The 24,178-nt window shown below is 43.6% G+C and overlaps 1 protein-coding gene across 1 annotated transcript in view; it reads right to left on the reverse strand.

Moving 5' to 3' along the window:
• Positions 1-4,591: 4,591 nt before the first annotated feature.
• The window catches only part of ttc17 (tetratricopeptide repeat domain 17), a gene marked incomplete at its 5' end in the record, with an annotated part of 30,999 nt that continues 11,412 nt past the window's right edge, over positions 4,592-24,178 (reverse strand). Inside the window, 15 exons of the mRNA XM_083652771.1 lie at positions 4,592-6,441; positions 7,793-7,936; positions 8,095-8,214; positions 8,686-8,769; positions 9,682-9,841; positions 10,755-10,875; positions 11,013-11,166; positions 11,758-12,056; positions 13,010-13,132; positions 16,036-16,243; positions 18,110-18,331; positions 19,814-19,885; positions 20,565-20,721; positions 21,396-21,511; positions 23,162-23,314. Of these exons, the coding sequence (XP_083508897.1) occupies positions 6,310-6,441; positions 7,793-7,936; positions 8,095-8,214; positions 8,686-8,769; positions 9,682-9,841; positions 10,755-10,875; positions 11,013-11,166; positions 11,758-12,056; positions 13,010-13,132; positions 16,036-16,243; positions 18,110-18,331; positions 19,814-19,885; positions 20,565-20,721; positions 21,396-21,511; positions 23,162-23,314 (2,265 nt within the window). The 3' untranslated portion in view covers positions 4,592-6,309. The remainder of the gene's footprint in view (positions 6,442-7,792; positions 7,937-8,094; positions 8,215-8,685; positions 8,770-9,681; positions 9,842-10,754; positions 10,876-11,012; positions 11,167-11,757; positions 12,057-13,009; positions 13,133-16,035; positions 16,244-18,109; positions 18,332-19,813; positions 19,886-20,564; positions 20,722-21,395; positions 21,512-23,161; positions 23,315-24,178) is intronic.

Here is a 24,178-nt window from a genome sequence, read left to right on the forward strand (position 1 = left end):
TATTTCATTTGATGCTTGTTATATTTATTTATGTATTTATTTATTTTATTGATTAAATTTAGCCTATATATTAGCCTACTTTAATACAGTGATTTAATCCAACTGTCATTAGCTCGTATGGTATAGGCTAATGAGATGATCTTTACCAAATGCATGCATATTGAAACAATATACATAAAAAATAAAGTGTTGAAGTTCTGGTTAAAGACAATAAAATGAGTTGTGGACTGGACTGCAGCACATAAGACTGGAAGCCCATCACTGGTAGAATGACAGTCAAAAGCCCTTGAGGTAGTCCACAGTTTGAACCAGCATTATTTTCAGAACCACGGACAGCGAACTAAGAGCAACTACCCCACAAGTGTAGCCCATCTAAACGTCACTGTTATATGCTGATGACACAGTTTCCACTAATAAGAATGAGAAGTGTGTGTGTGTGTGTGTGTGTGTGTGTGTGTGTGTGTGTGTGTGTGTGTGTGTGTGTGTGTGTGTGTGTGTGTGTGTGTGTGTGTGTGTGTGTGTGTGTGTGTGTGTGTGTGTGTGTGTGTGTGTGAGCAGAATTTTGTCCGGCTATGCCGTTTTACGTGCAAAAAAAGTGTTTACACTTGGGGGAGGTGGAAAAGGTGGCATATCGACTAAAAAGGTACATGCGACTAATCCAGAATATTTCCCAAATTAAACCATTTCCTATCTTCCAGTGATTTGTGAAAAGTGTCATTCATGCTTATATCTCTTCTTGATTCGGCTCCTAAAACTCTCTGTATTCCTGCCTCAGTTAAGAATCACTTTCTCATCCAGAATCTAACAAAGCAAGGAATCTATGTCTGTCTGTCAGTCACTCAGTCTGTCAGTGTGTGTGTCATTCACATATCTTAAGAACTCTTCATCTGATCTACTTCACACTTCGCAGGTGTATCGCTGGGGACCCAAGGATGTGCAGTGTCAGATTTGGTGCAATTTGGACATGCGGCACACTCAATATCTTTCTTATTAGATAAGATAGGACACTGATGACATCACAATTGCTCAAGTGACATCACTGATGAGATCACAATCGTGACAAACACCGCCCCCACCCACCCAATTAGCCAATTTTAACTAACACACAGGGTCTGCCAGTAGAGTGAAAAGGGGGCGGGACTTAGGAAGGGTCAATTGAATGCAGTACCCATCCACTGACCTATTTGCCCTACAGGTAGCCTACTAGGGGTGGGGGGGTGGATCGATACACCATATCGCGATATTTTGCCTGACGATATTGTATCGATATTTGGACGGCAAGTATCAATATTTATTTAAAAATAATAATAATAATCAGGCCATGCCATGCCAGGCCAGCGGGCATCTGCCCGAAGCGCGATGGTGCAGTCTGCGCCTGCAGTTGCGTATTGAGTCTAGAGAAGCTTAATAATGTATAGCCTACGTGTGGGGCAAAAGCAAAACAAAACAAAAAAACACTGCATGTTTTACTTCCGGTGAGGTCAAGGAAAAGGTAGGAAAAGGAGTTAGGAGTGACAATAATATCGAAATATCGCAATATTCAATATATCGCAATACTAGCATATCGCAATACTATCGTATCGTAACTCAAGTATCGTTTTAGTATCGTATCGTGGGCATCTGGTGATTCCCACCCCTATAGCCTACAGTCAAAGGGTTTGTGATGTATTTACAGGAGGCCAGTATACCAGGCACTCAAAGGTCTTCCTTCTGAATGATGTCAGTGCAAACTGCCCTGAGGCGTTTGAGGCAGGTAACCTCGGCGTTCTTGGGCACAGGAACAATCCTGGGTGGATTGTGGACAAGGAATGTTGCAGTGTCCAAGGTGAGACTCCAGAAATTCCTGTTTCAAAAAAGTAATCTACATTAAACCATTAAGTACACACACACTGCACTAGTTACAGGAGAAAAGTGTGTGTGTGTGTGTGTGTGTGTTTGTGGTCTTTTACCTTACACTGTACTATTCTAATATGGCGTTTATTCCATTGGTATGATTCTGGACTAATAGTCGTGGAGCGCTCTATAATCTCAGTGGTGGCCTCCCTCCTTGAGAGTTTGTGTTACTTTTACTGATGAGCTGTCCGTGGTACCACAACCACAGTGTAGCAGTTATAATGCAGCGATGATGCGCGAGTATCCTAAAATAAGAACCAGACGATAAGTGTCTGGACACGTATACACTGCAGTTGTAAGTGGCTTTAGGCAAGACCAACTTTAGTCAAGTCTGAGTCAAGACCGACACCAGAGGGAGTTGAGTATTTTTTTTTTTTAATTAATGCAGAAAATAGTATGCGGTTGCATTGCAATTGCTGGAATAGGCTCTTGGCACAGAGGACAGACAAATTTGAGTGCTCATTCTGGAATAAATGTATGTTTAAAAAAAAGTTAAAAATTGCAGTTATGAATAATAAGATAGATTTTGGTCTTTGATTTACTGATTTGTTAATTGTGCAACATGTAAGGAATTTGTATTACGGTATGTATTATGTATTATATATTGTAATCAAGTATTTCAATTATAATATGATGGTTTCTTGTGAGTATGGTAAACATAAGGTCAGGATAAGTGTTTTTGCTGATGCAATTAGTCAGGAAGACCGATAAATTTATTTTGTTTATGAGAAGAGTTGATACTGTTAATATTTAATTGACATGAATATTGAGTGAGCCTTGACTCACTTGTTTTTTGTTTGTTTTTATTTATTTTTGTTGTGTTGTTTTTACTCCAATGCCTTTGGACTTTTATGTTTGTATTTGACGTGTTTGGACCCCAGGAAGAGTAGCCTCACCTTTGGTGTAGACTAATGGGGATCCACAATAAACAATTAAATGTCGAGTAACTGGACGTAGGCTACAAACTAGAACAGTAAGAGGACAGTGAGATATAAGAAGGGATGTCGTGATCATTGCAGTGGAAACTAATTGTCCCCACAGGACAATACGTTTTCATTGGGTTGCATTGAAAAGCAAAGCGCAGAAAACCCCTAGTGCAGGAACCCTATGTGCTGTATGAAATCTGCAGCAATGCACTAGTGCAGCATTTAGAGAAGTCGTCAGTGATGATGTCATGATTCCTGGCTGAGGCTAGTAAGTTCAGAGATGATGTCATGTTCCGACTGGAAAGGGGAAGGGGGGGGGCTAACTTACAGGGGGGTCCCCACGGGTTCGCTAGTAATAATAATAATAATAATAATAGCAATATTTAACATGGATGACTATACACTCCTGTAGTTTCCTACATTACTACCAGTGGCTTTAATGGTCTTTCCATGGCAGCTTTATAAAAAAGGTGCATGGAAGTGCACGTTGAACGGGTGCAAACATCACTAGCTGCCACTAGGCTTAATAAACGACTCCCATTGAGGATTCTTTCACTCTCAAACCTCTCAATGGATTCAGAGTCCACCCCCCCCCGCCCCACACACACACACACACCCATTCAATGCAGCGTCTCCGTGCTGTGCTCACTCATCACATGCTTATTACATAACAGGGCTCATCCTGACAAATCCGTGCACGCTTTGCTGCACATGAGCTATTTATATACTGTACCCAAGACAGGGCTGGTCAAAAATACCATCCCATTCAATTATTCATTGAGAAAAACAGAGTTGGGGGGAGGGGGGGGTGCAGCGAGACAGGAATAGACTAAGGGGGGCTAACAATAATAATTGCCATTAGCAATGCAGTGGCCGGTTTGTCCTCAGTAGTTCGGAAGCTGGAGTGTGTGTGTGTGTGTGTGTAGGCGGGGGGGGGGGGGCAGCTGTGGATGTGTGTGTGTAGGCGGGGGGGGGGGGGGGGGTGGGAGCTGTGGATGTGTGTGTGTGTAGGCCGGGGGGGGGGGGGCAGCTGTGGATGTGTGTGTGTGTGTGTGTAGGCAAGGGGGGGGGGCAGCTGTGGATGTGTGTTTTCTGCCAAGGGACACGTTGTACCATCTCTGTCCCAAGACGTGCGCATCAGCAAAGATGCGCGTCGGCAACATCTCAGATCGATAGCTTATAGCTCGACCAGATTTTAATTCATATCTGGCATTTTTTTTATTGCTTTATTGACTTTGTTATTTCATTGTCTCTGTAAAAGCCGTTTGTTTTGAAAAGTGCAATGCAAATAGATTTTTATTATTACTATACTCCACCTCAGGTTTCTGCTTGCCAAATGACAATGCGTCCAACTATACTGCAGATGAACAAGCGTTATTCACTAAGGGGTACCAGAATGCAGTGAGATGCACATGACCTCAATTATAACCGTAAACCAAACTGGAAGATTAACCCTAAACGCAGACATTGAAAATAACTTTGGACTAATTTTCACTTCATTAATGTATCACCTGAAACTCCGTAGACCCATGATTACACAGTAGTGTCTTCATGTCAGACACCGCCACCTTCAGGCTGTGTTTTGAAATGTAACGTGAGGAGTTATGCAGTGAGTTTCCAATTATGTTTTGACAACATTTTTCAATCAGTGATTCATTCATGCGGGCAAAATGTTAAAAGTGAAACATGGCAACTTGCACAGGTCAACTTAAGCATCAAGGAGTCCAAAACACCTTGCTTTTTATTTCCCAAAGAGACAATGAACAGATGCATTGAAATGAGGAACTGATGAAATTATATTCACACACTGCCTTTAAACACTGTACACATATAAAACAGATCTCACTTTAGAGTTAAATTAGAGATGGGCAATGGCTAATCTTTTTCTGACATATGATTTCCACGTTGAGAAGCAAAATGCAGTAGCATATTTTCACCTTATCGCTTTTCAAATGTACTTAAACTTGCTTTGAGCAAAATCAAATAGGTCCCGCATAAATAGGAATGATACAATATAGAAACAAAGTGCAAAAATTGTGAATTCCGATTCATTTTATGAAGCAGACATATATAATGAGGGCATATAGGCTACTGTTCAACCCTACCTCCCTTAACCTCCGAGTTAACAGCACATCCATTACCATCTCAGCAAAAGATTTCTTAAGAAAATATAACGACCCCTTTCAATTAAAACTTCAAATTAAGTTAAATTAAAATATGGCGCCATCTCCAGGCCACACCTGTCACACATGCAAGTTAACCAACCCAATCGGCAGGAAAAAATTTGGTCATTGTACGCTTCTAGAATGCACGGAATTGTAAAATTTGAACATCTCTGTAAGAAAATGCGTTTCATATCCGGTGTGGTCCTCCCAACGCACACACCGGCTCTTCCTGGTTACTTCGCCCACCTTGGCCCCAAGTAACCACCTCCCTTGTCGCTGGCTCGGAGGAGCCACTGCTACTTCCTGGTTACCAACCCGGGCGGTAGCAACAAAAGCAACTTCTAGCTGGGGTTAGGCAAGTAAAACAACGCGGTTCAGTTTAGGCAACAAAAGCAACTTGGCTGGGGTTAGGGAGGGTTATGATTTGTGTCGGAAAGTTGCAAGTCAGGAACTCCCCTTCTCCCTAGCGCGACTTTGACCTCCTTAAACCTCAGACTGCCCTTACGTTCAAGACTGCTCCGCCGTGTATAACGTTAACACGTATCCCCAAATGTGAAATGCAACGTATTTTCGTTCAGAAATGTTCATATTTTACATTTCCGTGGATTCTACAAAAAAATACAATGCAGACATTTGAACCTGGCGACTGGGCTGCGTTAACGATAGCTGCAATATTGTCCAAGAGAGCAGTGGAACAATATGACATACTGGTTTTTCCTTTGGTTTAGTCACCTCCTCGCACAAAAAAATGCTAAAATAGCTCCAAGAATGAAACGGCGAGCTATCCTTCCAGTTAGTACAGACTGACATCAAAAGAAGGAAGAAGGATGCAGAGTTAAAAATGGATATAGAAAAAAAAAAGTCAAATGTCATGTCTTTCCCTTTCATTTTACAGGTGGTCAAGTGAACTTGGAGGAAAACTTGAGTGTTTACAGTCGTAACTTCTTGATCGTTGCATCACAAAAGTTCCTCCCATTGAACAAATATGTTGTAGGGCAAAAAATTATCTACAGCTTTACTTAAGTCACTTTTCAAACCTGTCCTTAAGGGTTTTAGGTCTGCGTAAAAGTGGAATAAAAAAAACAAAAACAAGAAGGAATTTCCAAATTCCACGGGATATGAAACACGAATCCCCAATTGAAACAACACAACAGTTTCTTACTCTTGTTTTCTTGTGCGCAAGTTAATTGTGGTCTAGACGTGTGTGTGTGTGTGTGCGCGTGTACAGTATGTGTGTGTTCATGTGTGTGTGTGTGTGTACAGTATGTGTGTGTCTGTGTGTGTGTGTGTGTGGGCTACTGCTGGGTTCAGCGTGGTGGAGTGGATCAGGGCTGGCGGCGCTCCCTCTTGGTGAGGAGGTAACACTGAATGGTTCTCAGCCGGTCTTTGGCGGGAGCGAACTCCGGCTGCAGCTTCAGAGTGGACTCATACCAGCGCATGGCTTTCTCAAACTCCTCCTGCCAGCAGGAACCAGGGGGGAAACACACCTCAACAAATGGACACATGATGATTCCACAACTATCTTAACATTACTTACTGTTGCAAACTTGACTGCGTTTACATGCAAAGAGTAACTCACCCATATTCTAGTTAAAGTCTTATTTGGGTTAAAGTTAAGAACGGAGTTCACATACTTGTGCACTGTGTTTCTGATGGGTGATCGGATCGGACTAGGGATGTTCATTTTGAAAATTTTCCAAAATCGATAATCGGTGAAAATTAACGATCAATTATCGATTATCGATCATATTAATACGGTACTTAGAAAATGTTCAAATTTTTTTTTTTTACAAAATGAATGCCTATGGCAGAAAATACAAAAGACAACGTGTTCTCCTCAATGAACTCTTTATTTCAATGTGTCTCCTCTCCAACACTGCTGTCCCCGGCGCATGCCGGTGTGAATTTCCCATGTTTAAAACAGTTTTGTTGGCACAAAGGCCCGTGCCCAGCCAGAAAACTAGAGACTATATGAAGCTCCACCTCACGTTAGTCGGCTGTGCAATGGAGTGGGGCGAGGAGGAACGAATTCCACCCAAACCTAGTCCAAAAAAAAAAAAAAAAAAACGATCCAAATGCCACAGGATCGATTCCAATCCTTAACGATCAATTATCGATTTTCGATAATTGATGAACATCCCTAGATCGGACTATGTCAATTATTGTTTTACTTTTGTTTTGCTTTTGTTTTTGTTAATAAGGAAAAGGAAGTATCTCAGGGTGAGAAGATGACTTTGTACTGTTGCTGTTAGGGAGGGTATGGTATAGTATGGTATAGGTATAGCTATTTGTTTTTCCTCTTCTTTTCCAGTGAACCTGTCTTCCTACGACCGTATACACATATCTTCACCTTTTCCTTTTCTTTTTTTAGCTTGTCTTTCCAGTCCTATAACAGGCAGTGAAATTGAAATACTGATGTGCTGTATCATCTATGCCCTGAAAACTTCAATAAACAGAAATGTGGAAAAAAAAAGAACGGAATTCACTATGCACGTAAGCATAGCCATTGGAAGATGCTATTTATATATTTATATTTATAGGAGTTTCTAACCAATCCTCTGAATAATTGGCTGGTTTGACATCATTACCTTTTTCCAGCCTGCTTCCTCTCATGCTTAGTTTGCACACATTTCACTTTATTAAAACTGCACCATGTCAGATGTTTGCATTGCAATAACAACAATGCATTTAAGAAAACTATCTCGTTAAATAATACCATGCAAAACCCACTGATCCCAGAATCAAACTGTGCTCTGTGCTACGCCACTGTAAGACTATGAGGTGTTGGCAGGTGGCTGTGTCTCTTACCATTGCTATATAGACGTTGGCGAGGGTGAAGTGGTTTACGACAAAGTGCGGCGCGATCTCTACGGCCATGCGGGCCACGGTGAGGGCGTCCTCCCACAGCCTCGCGTTCTGGAAGATGTTAGCCAGGCTGATCAGGGGCACGTCCTGGTGAGAGGGATCCAAAACATCATCATCGACCATGCAATAAGCAACAGGACGTTGCTATTTTACGATCACAGTTGGAGGTGGGGATGAGATGTCAGGGTGTCCCCTTTGTGATGGGAAACAGGTTAGCTGTCGAGGTCAGTTGGGGGTCAACTTACCTTCATGTGGTGCGGGGCGTAGTTGAGCGCCTGGCGCAGGCAGTCGATGGCTCTCTTGCCTTGGCCCTTCACCCTCCAGTAGAGGGCAGCCATACTGGACAACACCCATGACGTCTGATTCTACAAGGTTTCCGGGATGTGGGGGAAGATAAATAAATAAAAACGTATATTTAGCCTAAATAATATTATAATCATTAATAAAGCACAAAACATTGAAGGGACCTTTATTTAATGGGTAGTGTTATTACTAACAAGTATACAAGTCTCCATTCTTGTATATGTGATACCTTTTCCCCTGCATGCAATTCACCAGTTATTTAGTGTGTAGCTCATGTAGAAATATGTAAAAAAGTATTTATGTTAAATAATACAAAAGTCCCACAAATTAATTCAATAGTTATGATCAATTAAAGGTGTGTACTGTGCTTATGGAATTAGATATTCTAAAGGTGCAATGATATTGGTAATTACTGTAGTTGTTTGGTAAATTTCTAAATCCTGGAATGTGATGTAAAAAGAGACCAACTTTAAAATGATATCTAAGACAACAGCTGTTCAGAGAGACTTAACCGAAGATCAGACAGCCCTTACCTTCTCCAAAACCTTAGCGATGCGAGTGCCCACTTGCTCAAAAGACTGAGGGGAGAACTTCTCTTTGCCAAGGTTCTGCAGGACCTGTGGCGAAGATCAAGAGAAGATCCACGTGAGACTGTGTGAATGCTTTGATGGCATTTCTGCTTTGTTACGTAGCGATACAAGGCGTCTGACAGGAGACACCAAGAGAGATGCTGGACAGGCAGCATACAATCCACATGCTCTGCTTTATAACATGACCTTTTAGGTAGCACAATGTGCTCCAGATCGCACTGTTGCACTTAATACAAAGCATGGTTCATACTTCATGTACTTTATACTTTAAGTTTAAAGTTACAGACCACATCCGATTTGCCCATTAAACCAGTGGTTATCAACGTGGGGTCCGGGGACCCCCAAGGGTCCTTGAGGGGGTCCCAGGGGGTCCCCAGCAAAAAGGAGAACAATTTATGTTTGTCAGTTTAGGGGTCCTTGACGTGGAAAAGGTTTGAGATCCCTATTGACTCGATATGTCCAACCAGATAAGTTACGCCACATCTTAACCCAGGGCTAACTGAACCCTCTCTGCACTAGGGTTAGCCATGGACTTTGGGGTTATACAGGCCTATCCAGAGATAAATCGTTTTCCCACAGAACTGGGGTTAGAATTTCTTCACATTAGTTTTCATAAAGCAAGTGTAAGAGTGTAAATGCTATAATCACAAACACATCTATGTCAGATTAATGCATGTAAACTGGGTTAGAATTCAGAATGACAAATTCTTCACATTCATTTTTCAATACTTAATCAACTCATCTATCAATCCGCTTGTGTATTATTTGTGACAGCTAACAGGACTTGTGTGCAGAATGTTTTTAATAGCTATAACTATTTAACTATAACCAACACTTTTTTCTGTGGTCAGACCGTCTGTGTCAATTAAGCTTCTATGGATACTTTTTTGATTGCATTTCAAAAGTAATTAGTGATTGATGGGCCCTGCCTGAGCCTACCTCCCGCAGTTGGCTTTCCCCGGTGTAGTGGATGGCGGCGCGGTTGGCCACCCCTGCCAGGTGGTCCAGGGTGTGCATGCTGGCAGCCAGGTTGGCGTTGCATAAAGGCTCAACAGCTGGCTCCTGGAGGGGAGTGGCAAAGTCTATGTGCTCCGTGATGCTGGGAGGGACAGGGAGGGAAGGGGGAAACAATAACCACAACAAAAACACAATTATCAATTATCTTTGTCAATAAAAAAGGAAAAAGAAAATCCCAATGGCTCAAGAGAACCGAATTACTTGATTGTAAAGTATGTATTAACAAGTGCAAAGTCTTAATCTACCCATGCACGATACACTGTAAACCTGTAAAATCGCTCTGATACAGACCAGCAACACCACTTTACGGTGTATACGCCAACTACATCTATAACGCATTCGGCATATAAACATTTTTGCTTATCAAATTCTGTGACTATTCCATATGGCAGGATTTCTAATAACCGATATCATGACAGCAAATGTAAATTTGTAAATCTGTAAAAAAAAAAGTTTTATGTGTGGCAGCAGTACTAGTAAGAATGTACATATTTGATGTCTGTTGGTCACTGCAGGACTTTGATTAAGCCATTGAAGCGTTGAACTTTGCATGTATGTATTGACTGTCATTAGGTACTAGTAATCCTTGCAGAACGGCTGGCGATTATCTTAACTCCCATGTTCCTGAACCCCGCTCTCCTGCAGATGGCGCTGACTGACTACCTGACTATGCCATCAGTGACACAGCAGCCCCTGTGTTATAGTATAGCAATTGATGTGTGAGCTTTAAATATGCAGAACAATCAATTGACAATCAACTGCTTCCAGCAGCAGCCTTGCCATTCACACCAGAATCACTCTGTTTTGCTCCACGCCTCGCTCTGTTTTGCCTGGCGCTGCCCTGCCCCCGCTCACAACTTGCATTGACTTAATGCCTGGCTGCACGCTTGAAAATTAGAGCAGAAGCTGAAACTATCGCTGCAGCCCGCGTGCTGCAGCCCGCGTGCGGCGTCGCTTCAGCGTAGGATTGGCGTATGGTGTGTTCGGCCCCTTACTCAATGTTCTTGGCGGAAACAGCCAACCAGGTGCTAGCTACAGTGGTGAGGTCGACCCTTCGTGTCCGCTGGCACTCCTCTGGCCCAGGCCAGCCGAGACTGGTGTAGTCCCTCCAACGACCTGCCCACAGCACAAGGACAAAGACGCCTCCATCAGTCCGGTAGATGCCAGCATTTTCGTGGATTCCTCTGTATTCAAATTGCACATGATCTGGACTGGTATTCCTAAGTACAATGCAGGTGGGGTGTAAGCGCTACCTGAAGGGCCAGGTGACGGGATAGTTGGTCCGCTGATCTCCAAGACCGAGTGGCCTCCAGGCAGCGGCTCTCCATGCTGGCTCTCATCAGAGCTGGTGACACCCTCTGCCCCTTCCATCTTGGCTTTCCTCACCCGCTTCACCTGGAAGGTGATCTGAAGGCCGATGGGAAGAAAGCTCCATGGGTTAGGTTATACATACGTACATATTGGACTGCTTAGATAAAACTAGGGATGAGAAGATATTTTTGTATCTCTCGATTCGATACGCAATATGGGCTCCATGATTTGACACAATACAACCATGATATGATGATGTAATAAATAAAGTTAAATGACAACAAAGTCTGAGTGTGCAGAATATTTATTTTATGGACACAAATCTTTCTAGCGATGGCATTGGCTTGCTAGAATGTAGATTTTTTTTTAAATGTCACTATAAAGTGCAAATAATATAATTTGGATGGAGAGCTTGTGAAACTGTAACGGCAAGTCATCCGATTTCTGATTAATATTATTACGCTACTATCAAGCTATTAACCTTTCTGCCCCACGATACGTATTGCCACATTTTCAATCCAATCAAATCAATCGAATACCTTTATTGTCATTGAGCAGCTGTACAACGAAATTTAAGTGCAACTCCTTTCAGTGGTACAGAAATTAAATAGACGATAAAAACAAACAAACAAATTTCTGTATTGCGACATATTGAGTTTCGATGTATCGGACGTAACGCGCACATACCCACTCTGCCCCCTCGTCGTCCTCGCAGTTTCCGAAGCAGGGCCCTCCGCCGGCACGCGCCCCCATGACGCGGTCGTTCTTCAGCACGCGGATGCCTCGCAGGTCCCCTCGTTTGCCTCCGACGTCCAGGGCTCCTTCGAAAGCGCCCATCAGGTCCTCCTTCAGCTGCCACTCCTCCTCGCCCTCCACTCCTCCTCCGCTCCCCAGCGCCGAGGTGGTTTTAGCCACTCCGGAGGCAGAGGGAGATGCCCTCTGGTGGCCGGCTGCCTCACCCGAGCCATTACTGTCCAAGACAACCTCTAAAGAGTGGAGAGAAGTAAATCAGTAAGGCGTGAAGTTTAACGCCCCCCCTCCAGACAGTGTTTGTACCCGTTTAATGGTTAATGCTCTTTTTCAAACGTGCTATATAAGGCACACATCATCTGATTCTGTGCTATGCTATTTGAGGTAAACTACCCTCCGCCAAACCAGCAAGTTAAACCGGAAACGGTATTCCGTCCTCAGTTTAGCCGCGAGGGATAGCCGGGTGGCACCATTGTAATCGGCACGACTCCAGCTAGTGTTTAAGTCAAGTCAGTGGCTTTTTGAGCCTGACGTAGCTTTAGTACCCCAGAAGACAGTGCGCTTAGCTAACATAGCTAACAGCTAGCTAGCTATTTAAGGTGCTAGCTTGTCCTCAGTCAGAATCGAATTGACTATTAGTTCATATGAAATATCTTAAAAAAGGACAAAATACACTGGAGGGAGGCTTTAAGGCACACCTAGCTGGACAGAACTGTTGGTCAGATACTGTGAGTCTGGTGTACTTTTTTCAAGGCATCAAATTCAGCCCCACTGACATGTAAGACTCACACACTGACTCCCAGTCTGCATGACATTTCTGACACAATAAACCCAAGAAAATGCAAGATGCTGATATACCATTAAGGTATTATTTACACGCTATGGTACATCCACCACTCCCAAGACCCAGATGCCCCAATATCAAATAGTGTTGTTCATGTCTACAACCTTTAAAATCCTGCAATCAGCAGGAGAGTACGCAAATTATTTTGAAACTTGCTCGGCTGAATTGCGCGCCACATGTAGAACTGCACTAACACAGAGAAGGGTCAATGCTGGACTAGGAAATCTAGTAATAACTGAGTCATATTCAATGCTCCTCCTCCGATCAGGCTCTTTTTGCCTGATGTCCTTGAGGGGTTTCATATTGCCCATGGATGCTGTGTCACTACAGCTGGTGGACTCTTACTCTCAAAGAGCAGAGACTCTTCCATGGTGGAGACGGGTGGCGGCTCCTGCTTCTCTTCACTGCTGCTCTCCCACTCCTCCAGCTGGATGCCCAGGTCCTCCTCAGCCATGCAGGCAGCTCCCTCTGGATAAAGACACACACACATGAAGACACGTTGAAACGATGTGACAGTTTCACATCACGATTATATTGACCAAAATGATCACGCTTATAATATCAGTATTATCACGGCATTGGTAAAATGTCCAAAAAGCACGGATACACTCACTGAAATCATTTCACCAAGGCTGCATGTCTGCGTCTGGGAGACTGTGGCTAACTTTGGTTGATGATGGACACAGTATTTACTGCGTTTTTCAAAGCGCTGTAATCACGGTAACACGGTAATATGGTTTTAATGATAATGAAAATTTGAAACGATACGGTTACAGTAAGGGAATTTTATAATTTCATCCCTAAATACACGTAGGCAAAACTCTTACTTAAGACTTTACCATGAGGGTAGTTATTCCCTACGTGCAGTTGCTTTATACTCAATGTGAGACTCATCAAGTCTAGTCAACGGGGTATTAATTGGTTTGATTCTGTCGCTGCCTTTTACAGGATAAAACTCATAGCGGAACTGCACCAAATTCCAGCAACCCAGAGAATTCAACTAAGAGGAGACTTTGTATTGGTGTTTCCATTAGTTGACTACCTTTATTTTTTGTGTATACATTATTTCATCCTTTGCCCCAACTTCAGGTGTGTGTGTGTGTGTTTTGTGAGTGCTTGTGTGTAGTCGCGCACTCAGCGTGCTTAGGAGCTATATTTAGCTCTGATGAGTCAAAAATAGCCCCTTCTAAATTCAGCAGCAGCTATTTTCAGCTGCTTAAATTATTGAGTGGCAAAATTCTCCACGAAAGCACTTCTCCTGCTCACTGAATAAAGAAAAGGCTGCAGTCTCTGTTGTTCACTTCTAAAGTGCAGCCTAACTACTTCTGTCTCTCACAGCCACGCTTGCTGCCTCCTCGGGGTGGGATGGAAATGAATGTGCCAATCCCAGTTTAGCTGGCGTGATGCAACGTGACGGCAGTATGTTTGCATTCGGAAAGCAACCACAAAGACGATGCCAACAACTCTTTTTATATACAGTAAATATTTTGATTTGCGCAGTTATGAGTTCTCTTGGCAACCACCGTATATAAACTGTGTTTGCAATATGCATTGTTTGTTACACTTACGTATGTAACATAAGGTAACCACAACAATTTGACTCCCTCCCTTGCCCCATACACACTTTCAGCCATAGCTTTGGGTCAAAATGACATTGTCCATTTTCAATGGCAGTTCCTCTTTAGAAATATACTTCACAGTGCTTTTTTCATAAACAAACCTATTACCCGGGTAACCCGGCTATGGATTCCATCTCCCCAAAGCATGGGTTAGTTTACATGAAACTGTGGTATACATGAGGCAGGCACTAAGCAAGCACCACCAATGCATTGTGGATTTCATTATGGTTATTATTCGTCGTAATAATGTCTAACCTATTTTGGATATTCTTTAATAAACTTGTCTTGTTTCTGTTTACCTGCCTGAGTATTGCTGACTCCAAAGCCTGCTAGTCTCGGTCTGTATTTATCCAATCCAGGCACGTGCTTCCTCCAGGGGGCAGGCCAGCAGCAGTGAGCAGCTTTAGTGTACAGCACCCACGGACCAACTTCAGTCTTTGTCGTCACTGGTCAGGTGACGATCTTCGGCATGTTTTTTAGTGGGGGTCCATACCGATGTTGTATGGAGGAAACCCCAGGTGAGCACAGGGAGAACATGCAAACTCCACACAGAAAGGCCCTTTTCACAAGATAATCTACTTGGTCACTGAAGGCATGGGGAAGGAACATACCCCAGCAACTCCAGGTGAGAATCAAACCCAGGACCTTCTTGCTGAGAGATGACAGCGCTACCACTGCACCAATAGGTGAATCTAATTCATGATAAGACCGCAAACCTATTCGAATCGAGCTGACTGACGGCGCCATGGTAGGAGGTTCTCTGAGGAGGCCCACGAGAGGAAGGCCTTGAAATATCAGCCTCTCATCCAGGAGTGCACAGAGGCAAAGGATGGCAGGCATGGCTGTTTCCTGAGGAGGTTCGGACGCAGAGGGTCTCCAGCCAAATCAAAATGGCGGCTGCTGTCGGGGCTCTGGGCCTGGACGAGAACTGCAAGAAACTCGCTGGCTCGTAGAACGACGAGAAGAGCAAGAAACACGCTGCTCGTAGGATGGGGGAGGAGGCTGAACGCGCGTCCTGCTGGACATGCAGCAAAAGAGAGGAGGAAAGCTGGAAGCCAGGAGCAGATGGGCAGTGATTTGACCACCACTGCCGACCCACCGACCGGAGAAAGTGTGGTGGTTAAGGGTCGAAACACTCAATGAAGGCTGGGTACCACACAGTGACATGTGCTCCTCCTGGCTGAAGGCTACGGTTACCCAGAGCAATTTAGAGAGAGAGTGGCGTCAGCGGAGGACCAAAATGCATGGCTCATTAGCCAATGAACAGCCAGGAAGGGGTCTCGCGCTACTTTTGAATGCTAAAATAAAGCTGATAATGTACAATTTGATTAAAAAACAACAACGTTCAAAGTACATCACAAACTCCATTTTGCTGCAACTCGACAGTGCTGCTTAATCCAGGACCTTACTTCCTGGAACTCTAGTCTAGAGAGTAAAAAACTGGTCCATTGGAGTGAATGGAGATGTCGCGACTCTTCTATATACACGGCTCTGCGGTTACCTAATGTGGTAACCGATGAAGGCACCCAACAGGGTATGTCACAACATAAGATTTCATGGATTACAGCTACCCAAATACTATGCCAAGTACCAGGCAATCATACCACACTTTATTCAACTTAATAAGTGCTAAGAAAAGACATCCCTCTCCTTTTCATTTAAAGTGTGTGTGTGTGCGTGCGTGCGTGCGTGCGTGCGTGTGTGTGTGTGTGTGTGCGCGTGCGTGTCTGTGTGTGTGTTGCAGTCACTCACGTGGGCAGGGCTGTCTGTGTGACAGGTTGTAGAGGAAGGGGTAGAACTGCAGGCAGCGCAGCAGGGGCAGGCTGGCGCGACACTGGTCACAGCCGGCGAAGGACGAGGAGGAGAGCGCCGTCTCCAGGACGTGGCGGAACAGGGCCAGGGCGCCCGTCACGTTACCCTGGGCCAAGTGCACGCTCACCAGGCTGAGCAGGGTGTGCGGCTGAGGGGACACAGACACAGACACACACACAGGGGAGCATTAGCTAAAGGGCCACTTCAGTGAAAATAGCTGCTTAGCTTTGTAAGATGGTGGATCGGTGTGCTTCCTGATTGGAAACGCTGGAGTGATGAGAGCTTTTCACTGGCAAGAGGCATAAAGATGGAGAAAGAAAAACATAACACACTAAAACTAAAATCCAACACTCTCGTTGTTTGTGGAAACTGACCTGTGGTTACTGTATTGGAATATACAACCACCAAAGATCATCTCACCGTTACCGAGGAAGTTTTAATTGATTCTTTGAACAGGCCAGTGGAATGAAGGCTTTTTAACTCTTTTCTATGAACAGTACATTGGATTTAGTTTTTCTCCTTTAAAGGAGGTTTTTTACAAAATGCACATAATCTGTCTTTTTGGAAGGAAAAGAGGTAGCCGGCACTACTTTCCAAACATGGCCGCTAGAGCTGCCGAAAATAATCGATTCAGAGATGCATCGCGATGCTTACACGATTCTGAATCGATTAACAAATATCAAAAATCGATTATTAAAAAAAAAAAAAAAAAAAAATTTAATAATCAAATAAAATAGAATGTAAGTACATGCAGTTGTTTATTTTAATTATGGATCATAATACAATGCAATTCCAAATGCACTTTTATTTGAAAAGTAGCCACACAGTGAGAAAAAAGAAAGTGAGAAAAAATAAATCATGTATTGCGGAAAAAGTGATGCATCGATTTAAGATGCATCGAGATGCATCGGAGATGCATCGAGATGCATCGTATAATCGAATCGAATCGAATCGTAGACTTGTATAATCGAATCGTATCGAATCGTGAGATCAGTGAAGATGCACAGCTCTAATGGCCGCCGACCTCTTTTCCTTCCAAAAAGACAGATTATGTGCATTTTGGATTAACATTTCATCGCACGGTGAGTACCCGAAGCACAACATGTATTTTGGCGCCGTGAGATGTGTGTTTTGGCAGATTTTTAAGAGCTGTACCATTAGCCTCCATTCTATGGCGATAATTACTAACTTCACGACTGTAGCTCACTGTGAACTGAGCGGACAGTGCCGGTAAGGCATGGTGTATCTTGGTTATGTTAGGGCGATGTGGCAAATGAGCTAAACTTCCAAAAAAGTGGTGTATCCCTTTAAGTCACCCTGATGTGTTCGGTTTGATGTTATGCGCTGAAACGGTAATTTGTTCTGAACTGCAACCTGAAAAGGAGCAAAACGGATGCATGTGAAATGTTTGTATTTACGTGCTGTAAATAGCTTATTTTCCGACACGCAGAGGCTCATATCCTTATTATATCATAGAGACAATTAGAAAATTAATGATGTATTTACCTTGGTTCCCACTTGCCTCTGCTGTCCGTCACATTGATAGCAGCCCCTCTAGCAGCTTACTCGAGCAGTACGGTAAATAGATTGTTAATTTTCTCATTGTCTCTATGATATAATATGAGGCGCCGTGTGTCAGAAAATAAGCTATTTACAGGACGCACTGTAAATACAAGCATTTCACATGCCCCGTTTTCAGGTTGCAGTTCAAAACATATTATCGTTTCAGTGCATGGGAATCAAACCGAACTTATCAGGGTGACTTAAAAATCATATTTAAAGCTGGAGATAAGGTCCAGGTTGTAAAAACAAAAACAAAATCTCCTTTAAATGCAGTTACCTCACATCAAAGACCACTGAAGACTTTGACATTACACGCCCAAATTGAGCGCACTCTACTCCCCTTTAATTTATTTGATTACAAATTTAATTTGATGGACAATCGTAGTGGTGTTATGTTAATATTTTTCCCCCCTCTAAGATGGTCAAACCCAGCAGTACGCGTTGCCTTCACCTCGGAGGCGTTGAGCGCCAGCGCGTGCTCCAGCAGTGTATGTGCATGGGTAGCCAAGCCGTGGTGCAGCAGGAGGTTAGCAGCGTTCATGAGGGCCAGGTGGCGGTGGGAGGACGGGGCCGAGCCCAGAGCCTGGCGCAGGCACTGCAGGGCACGGCTGCCATTGCCTTTGGCCCGCCAGAACAGAGCTGCCTCATTGTGGATCTGCCAGAGGCTGTTGGACTGTAGAGAGAGAGAGAGAGAGAGAGAGAAACAGATTTGTGTCAGCTCTAAAATGCATGTCTTTAGGTTACATTGGGCACGCCGCACAAGTTAACACAATTGCAGACCTAATGGTCACTCAAAATTTAAAAACACGATTTCAGACGGACAAGCCCGTCTTTTATTGTCACACGAACACTTCAACACATGCATGCGGCCACAAACACACACTCATGCCGACGGTGGCCGGTGAAATTTGTCCTCTGCATTTGACCCATCCAGGCTTGTCCTTTCCTCCGGGGGGCAGGCCAGGAGCAGTGGTCGCTTTTTCTTTCCAGCGCCCGGGGACCAACTTCGGATGTTGTCGTCACTGGTCGGATGATGATCTTCTGCATGTTTTTAGTGGGGGGTTATGTACGGAGGAACCCCCTGGGGGGCATGGGGAGAACATGCAAACTCCACACAGAAAGGCCCTTTCGACGAGATAGCCCACCTGGGCAGTAGGCACTGAAGATATGGGGGGGTCACAACTCCAGCGCCCACAGCGTCCCAGGCGAGAATCGAACTCAGGACCTTCTAGCTGTGAGGCGACAGCACTACCAACTGCGCCACCGTACCCCGCTTTCATCGTTTGAACGAGGTAGCAATCTGAGCATTGCCTTGCTTAAACTCATGGGGTACCCCTAACCTTAAGTGGACTTGTGTGTTGCTATCAAGCAGTTACACTAATCCACGTGGAAGAATAAAATGCCCAGTATTCTTTTCAATAAGTGGGATATCAAACAGCATTTGACAAAGGGTTGAAGTAATCTCTTGCGCTTCAGCTCCTCCACAGAGGCAGGTCGGTGCTCTCAGAATAGGATAACAGACAGTTCAATGGGCCACTTCTCAGAGAGCGAACCCAAAGTCTGAGGATACTGGAGTACCTTTTTTATTTATTTTTAATGTGCGATGAGACCTTAGTTGTTTGCACCTATTGATATTTACAGGACAGTCCATATTTCTAATCAATAGAGTGATTATAGATGTTTGCCCATATGCTTAGTATACATATTTACATGTTGCCATGAGCCCAGGAGCAATGGATTTGCTATGAGCAGTCAGTGTGGGAATAATATTTGTGCACGGGAAGGGAAGGCCTTCTCATATTGTATCCATTCTCGCCCCAATGTGCTAAAATGATGTCCTCAGACGCAGCTGGCGGTGTTATCTCTAGAACGAAGTAAACGGGAGAACGTTCTCACGAAAATGTACAAGGCTCTATTGTTTGGAGATGTTTTATTAATAAATTGTTCTAGTGAACCGTGTGCTCCAGTATCCTCTTTGGGTTCGGTCACTGAGAAGTGGCCCAATGTAACTGTTTGTAGCATTTGACAAACACATTGTGTTATAGATGCATCCATGTAGGACTATGCACATGTAGTAATATGTAGGAAAATAGGAAATATGAGTCTGAAATTGAATGATGGGCTAAGGGAATAATGGTGGTGAGGGGCTTCTTACCAGTTTCAAAGCTTGAGCTATTCTGGAGCCAATCTGGTCCAGCATCCATCCTCCACTGCGTACCTGCAGTACCTGGAGATGTGCAGGGAAAGGTTTGTAGTTAGGGGCTGTGCCTGGGTAGTGTAGCGCTGAAAGCACTCGCCTACCACCGCGGAGACCCGGGTTCAATTCCCGGTAGCGGTACTTCCGGCTTGGTCAGTCATTCCTACAGTCACAATTGGCCGTGTCTACGGGTGGGAAACACCGGTGGGGTATGTGGCCTGCTCGCTGCACCAGCACTTCCTCTCGTCAGTCGGGGGGAGGGGAACTGGGGGGAAGAGCGTGATCCTCCCTTGCGCTACCTTCTGTCACTGAAACGCATTGCTGTCAGGTGAAAAGAAGTGGCGGAGGAAGGAAGCATGACAGTCTACAACTCTCCCCAGATCAGCAGAGGGGGGTGGCCCAATGAGTGGGACAACAGGGGTAATTGGCCACGTACAATTAGGGAGAAAATGGGAGATTATTATTATTAATTTTTTTTTCTTATTTTACTGCCCATATAAACAAAACAAAAAACATTTTACATCAAATTTTATTTAGTTTTACAAGCAGATGGAACTGATTTTGTCTGTTTGTAATGTTTATTTTCATTTATGAATTTCACTTAGACACTTTGTTCTGGCCATTCCATAAACTTGTACCTATCTTGCTCATTCAGAAACACATAGGAACACTCACACACACACAAATAAAGAAACAGGCAGACTGATACCTGGGAGGCAAACGGGTCTGGCATCTCTTTTCCCTCCAGGGGCCAGTCCAGTGAGGCGGGCAGGAGGGCCGGTGGGGGCTGGGGCCCGGGACCACAGTCTGGCAGGGCTACAGTCTGAGGAGGACTGCTGCTCCCATAGAGGGGAGCTGCCACTGGGCTGAACACACACACACACACACACACACACACAAACACACATATTTAACTGATCATTTTTTTCATGTGGTTAGTTTTAAAACAGAATTCCTGAGGTACTGTATAGGCTCACTCTTGGCTCACGTTGTTTCAAATTGGTATTCTTTGTTTTTGGTGTGTGCTGCAGTTTTTTGTTTGGCGATTATTTTGAAAAAGTCAAAATTAATCGTATAATCGATGCATCGCGACGCGGACGTGTGAATCGCATCGTTGACAGTTGAATCGTTGAATCGTTTATGTTAACATTTCTGTTGACATTCAGATTTTAAAGCACTTTAAAGTAAAAAAGGCACTTGATATTTATCTGACTGCTTGTATTAATTGATGAAAAAGTAGCCATGTGCAGTAATAGTACAGAAAATTGAGGATTTGATACTTGGAGCTGCAATACTGTTGGAGCTGTATCGAGATGCATCGTCGAATCGAATCGAATCGTTGACAGATGAATCGTAATGGAATGGAATCGTGAGGCCAGTGAAGATTCACAGGCCTAATGGTTACAGCGGTGAGACGTGTCATGATGATGCCGCGTGTAAACGCCGCCCTCCATGCAGCAATGCGTACTGACCTGAGGCCCAGTGCTTCAGGGGAGAGGTACTGACCTGAGGCCCAGTGCTTCAGGGGAGAGGTACTGACCTGAGGCCCAGTGCTTCAGGGGAGAGGTAGAAGGTGGGCAGCAGATGGGCGGGGGGCACACTGGGGAACTCATGGGCACAGTCAGACCTCCGGGGCCACAGCATCGCCTGGATGTCCTGAAGCAAAAACACACAGGCAAGCATACGCGTGTTATTAAGTGTATGCAGCAAAGCTGAACGGAAACGGAAGAGTGGCGATAGTTGAACGTTCAGTTAGATATTGCAGTTGCCACTGTCTCTGACTTGTCTTATCACTATACTGCCTTATTGCTTGTTGTGTCTCTTGTTGTTTTTGCACTCATATGCCCTGTTATATTTGTACTATGTTGTAAACAGAGTCCACAGCACAATAATTTCACACGTAATACTTGTACTACGGAGTGACAATAAAAATCTTGAATCTTGAATCAGTTAGGGTTTAGTCAAGGTTAAGATTTTCAAGCCTCCTTACTGAAAACTACCATAACCATAGCATTCAATTCAATAACAGCCAACACTCTCCTGGATGTAAAAGTGTTTTATTCCCAAGGAAAGTGAGAACACAACTCAGATTATGCAACCTAACAGTGATTTGAATGTAATACAGCAGTTGAGCACTGCTTTAGTTTCTTTTTGGGTAAATAGGACAAACAACATTTTGGGATATAGTATCTGATGTAATACTCGTGTCCCTTAGAGATATACTGTAGTACAGACAGACTAGACTTCTCAAAGAGGCTTGCAACCAGTTCCAGGGATGCAAAATGATGGAGAGTGAAAAAGGTGACAGATACCAGGGCAGACTCAGAAACCTACTCACAAATCAATATTTTAGGATCAAAAGGTGACTGTCACAGCATTTCTGCTCGAGAAAATTGGTCCCAGACATGTGTCCTGGAGGATTTCAGTTTAACGGACAGATGGGATTTTTTCCCCCTGTGTATGTGAGAGCAACGCAAACCTCTACAAGGAAGCACAGATTTAGCCTAGGCCCCTCCCCCCCACCTCTACAAGGAGACAGAATGTGCTGCAGCTCGGTGAAACGCACAAACATGCACACACATATGCATGCACACGCACACCTGCGCAAACCTGCACCACTTACTTCAACTCATTATGATTTTTTTATTTAAGAATAATTTGCAAGATTGTATTAATTACTTTTAAAGTGACAAACGGCTTAACACATCTCATAGAACTTTTAAACTCCCTATGTAAAGAAGCGTACATTTTCATCTACACACAACTTTTATTTTACTGTCCTCGGTATGTATTATGTATTATATATTGTAATCAAGTATTTCAATTATAATATGATGGTTTCATGTGAGTATGGTAAAAATAAGGTCAGTATAAGTGTTTTTGCTGGTGCAGTTACTCAGGAAGACAGATACATTTATTTTTGTTTATGAGAAGAGTTGATACAGTTGATACTGTTAATATTTGATTGACATGAATATTGAGTGAGCCTTGACTCACTTGATTTTTGTTTTTGTTTGTTTTTAATTTATTTTTGTTGTGTTGTTTTTACTCCAATGCTTTTGGATTTTTTATGTTTGTATTTTATGTGTTTGGACCCCAGGAAGAGCAGTCTCACCTTTGGTGTAGACTAATGGGGATCCACAATAAACAATAAACACATTAAAGACAATGCAGTATCAATTCATTTAAAATGTCTAAATCTGTAATAAATTTGAAATGGGTCGTCCTAAAATAGGCGCACACACTTTTCACCCGACAAAAGACACTTTTCACCCGACAAAAGAAGCAGACGTAGTTGTGTCTTGCCTGCGTGTAATCCTGGTGGTTCCCCCAGAGGGCAGCGGCGGGGTCCTGGTCTCCGGACACAGAGGGGTGCAGCTGAGGGCTGGCCGCTGTCTGGTTGGAGCCCTGCTCGGACACCAGCGCCACACTCGAAGCCACAGACACTTCCTCCCCAAACTAGAAAGAATGACAAAGGGAGAAGAAAACAGCTTATATTAGGTCAGATGTCAAGAGGAAAGTGACCACAGCTTGCCCAAAGACTCTGGTATGGTAATGGGATGTTATTTAGGACTTTCCTTTGTGTCGTTCTATAAATGTCAACTGAAACCTGGACAACAAAGGCCAAGTTCTCCTCATTGCCAATACAAAGTTTGTCAATCAATGTGAATATCTTTTCAGTTTGCAAACATCTACAATGTGGGTCACATTCAGGTCCAAACCATCCAGCCTACTCCTCTACAAAATAGATGAGTAGGCTGAATGTTTAGCCTGATATCAGACTGAATCGTCAACTGGAGTGGGCGGATTCCAGCTTCTGGACCAAGGCAGGGATTTTAATTTTTTACATATTATACTACTACATAATACTACTATGAGAACATTTGTATGTGAACAGTCCAATAGAACATTGTGTCATCACGTTTCATGTTTTTATCATATTTTGTTCACATTGGAGCTATCATTTCAAAAAAGAAAACCACTGGTGAGGTGAAATACATCATCCTACACAGAAAGAGGCCAAATATATATATACAAAAATAACAAAAGATTTTAAAGTTGACGTGCTGCTCCTGTTCAAATAAGAACGGCAAAGGTATGGCACCATATAGCTGATGCTGTAAAGACATTCTCCAAGTGTTAAAGACAGTAGACAGAAAACAAAAGAAGAAGAAACTAGATGAATTAAAACACAGTAGCATCCAACTCATGGATGGATATGGACGCACACAGGAGACAAAATCATAATAATAGAAACACAGGTGTTACAGCGATAGTTAATGTCTCAAGCCTCCACATACTGCAGGACAGCAGTAATGCGAT

Source organism: Poromitra crassiceps (assembly GCF_964638095.1).
Source record: "Poromitra crassiceps genome assembly, chromosome: 16".
Classification (NCBI taxonomy): Eukaryota; Metazoa; Chordata; class Actinopteri; order Beryciformes; family Melamphaidae; genus Poromitra; species Poromitra crassiceps.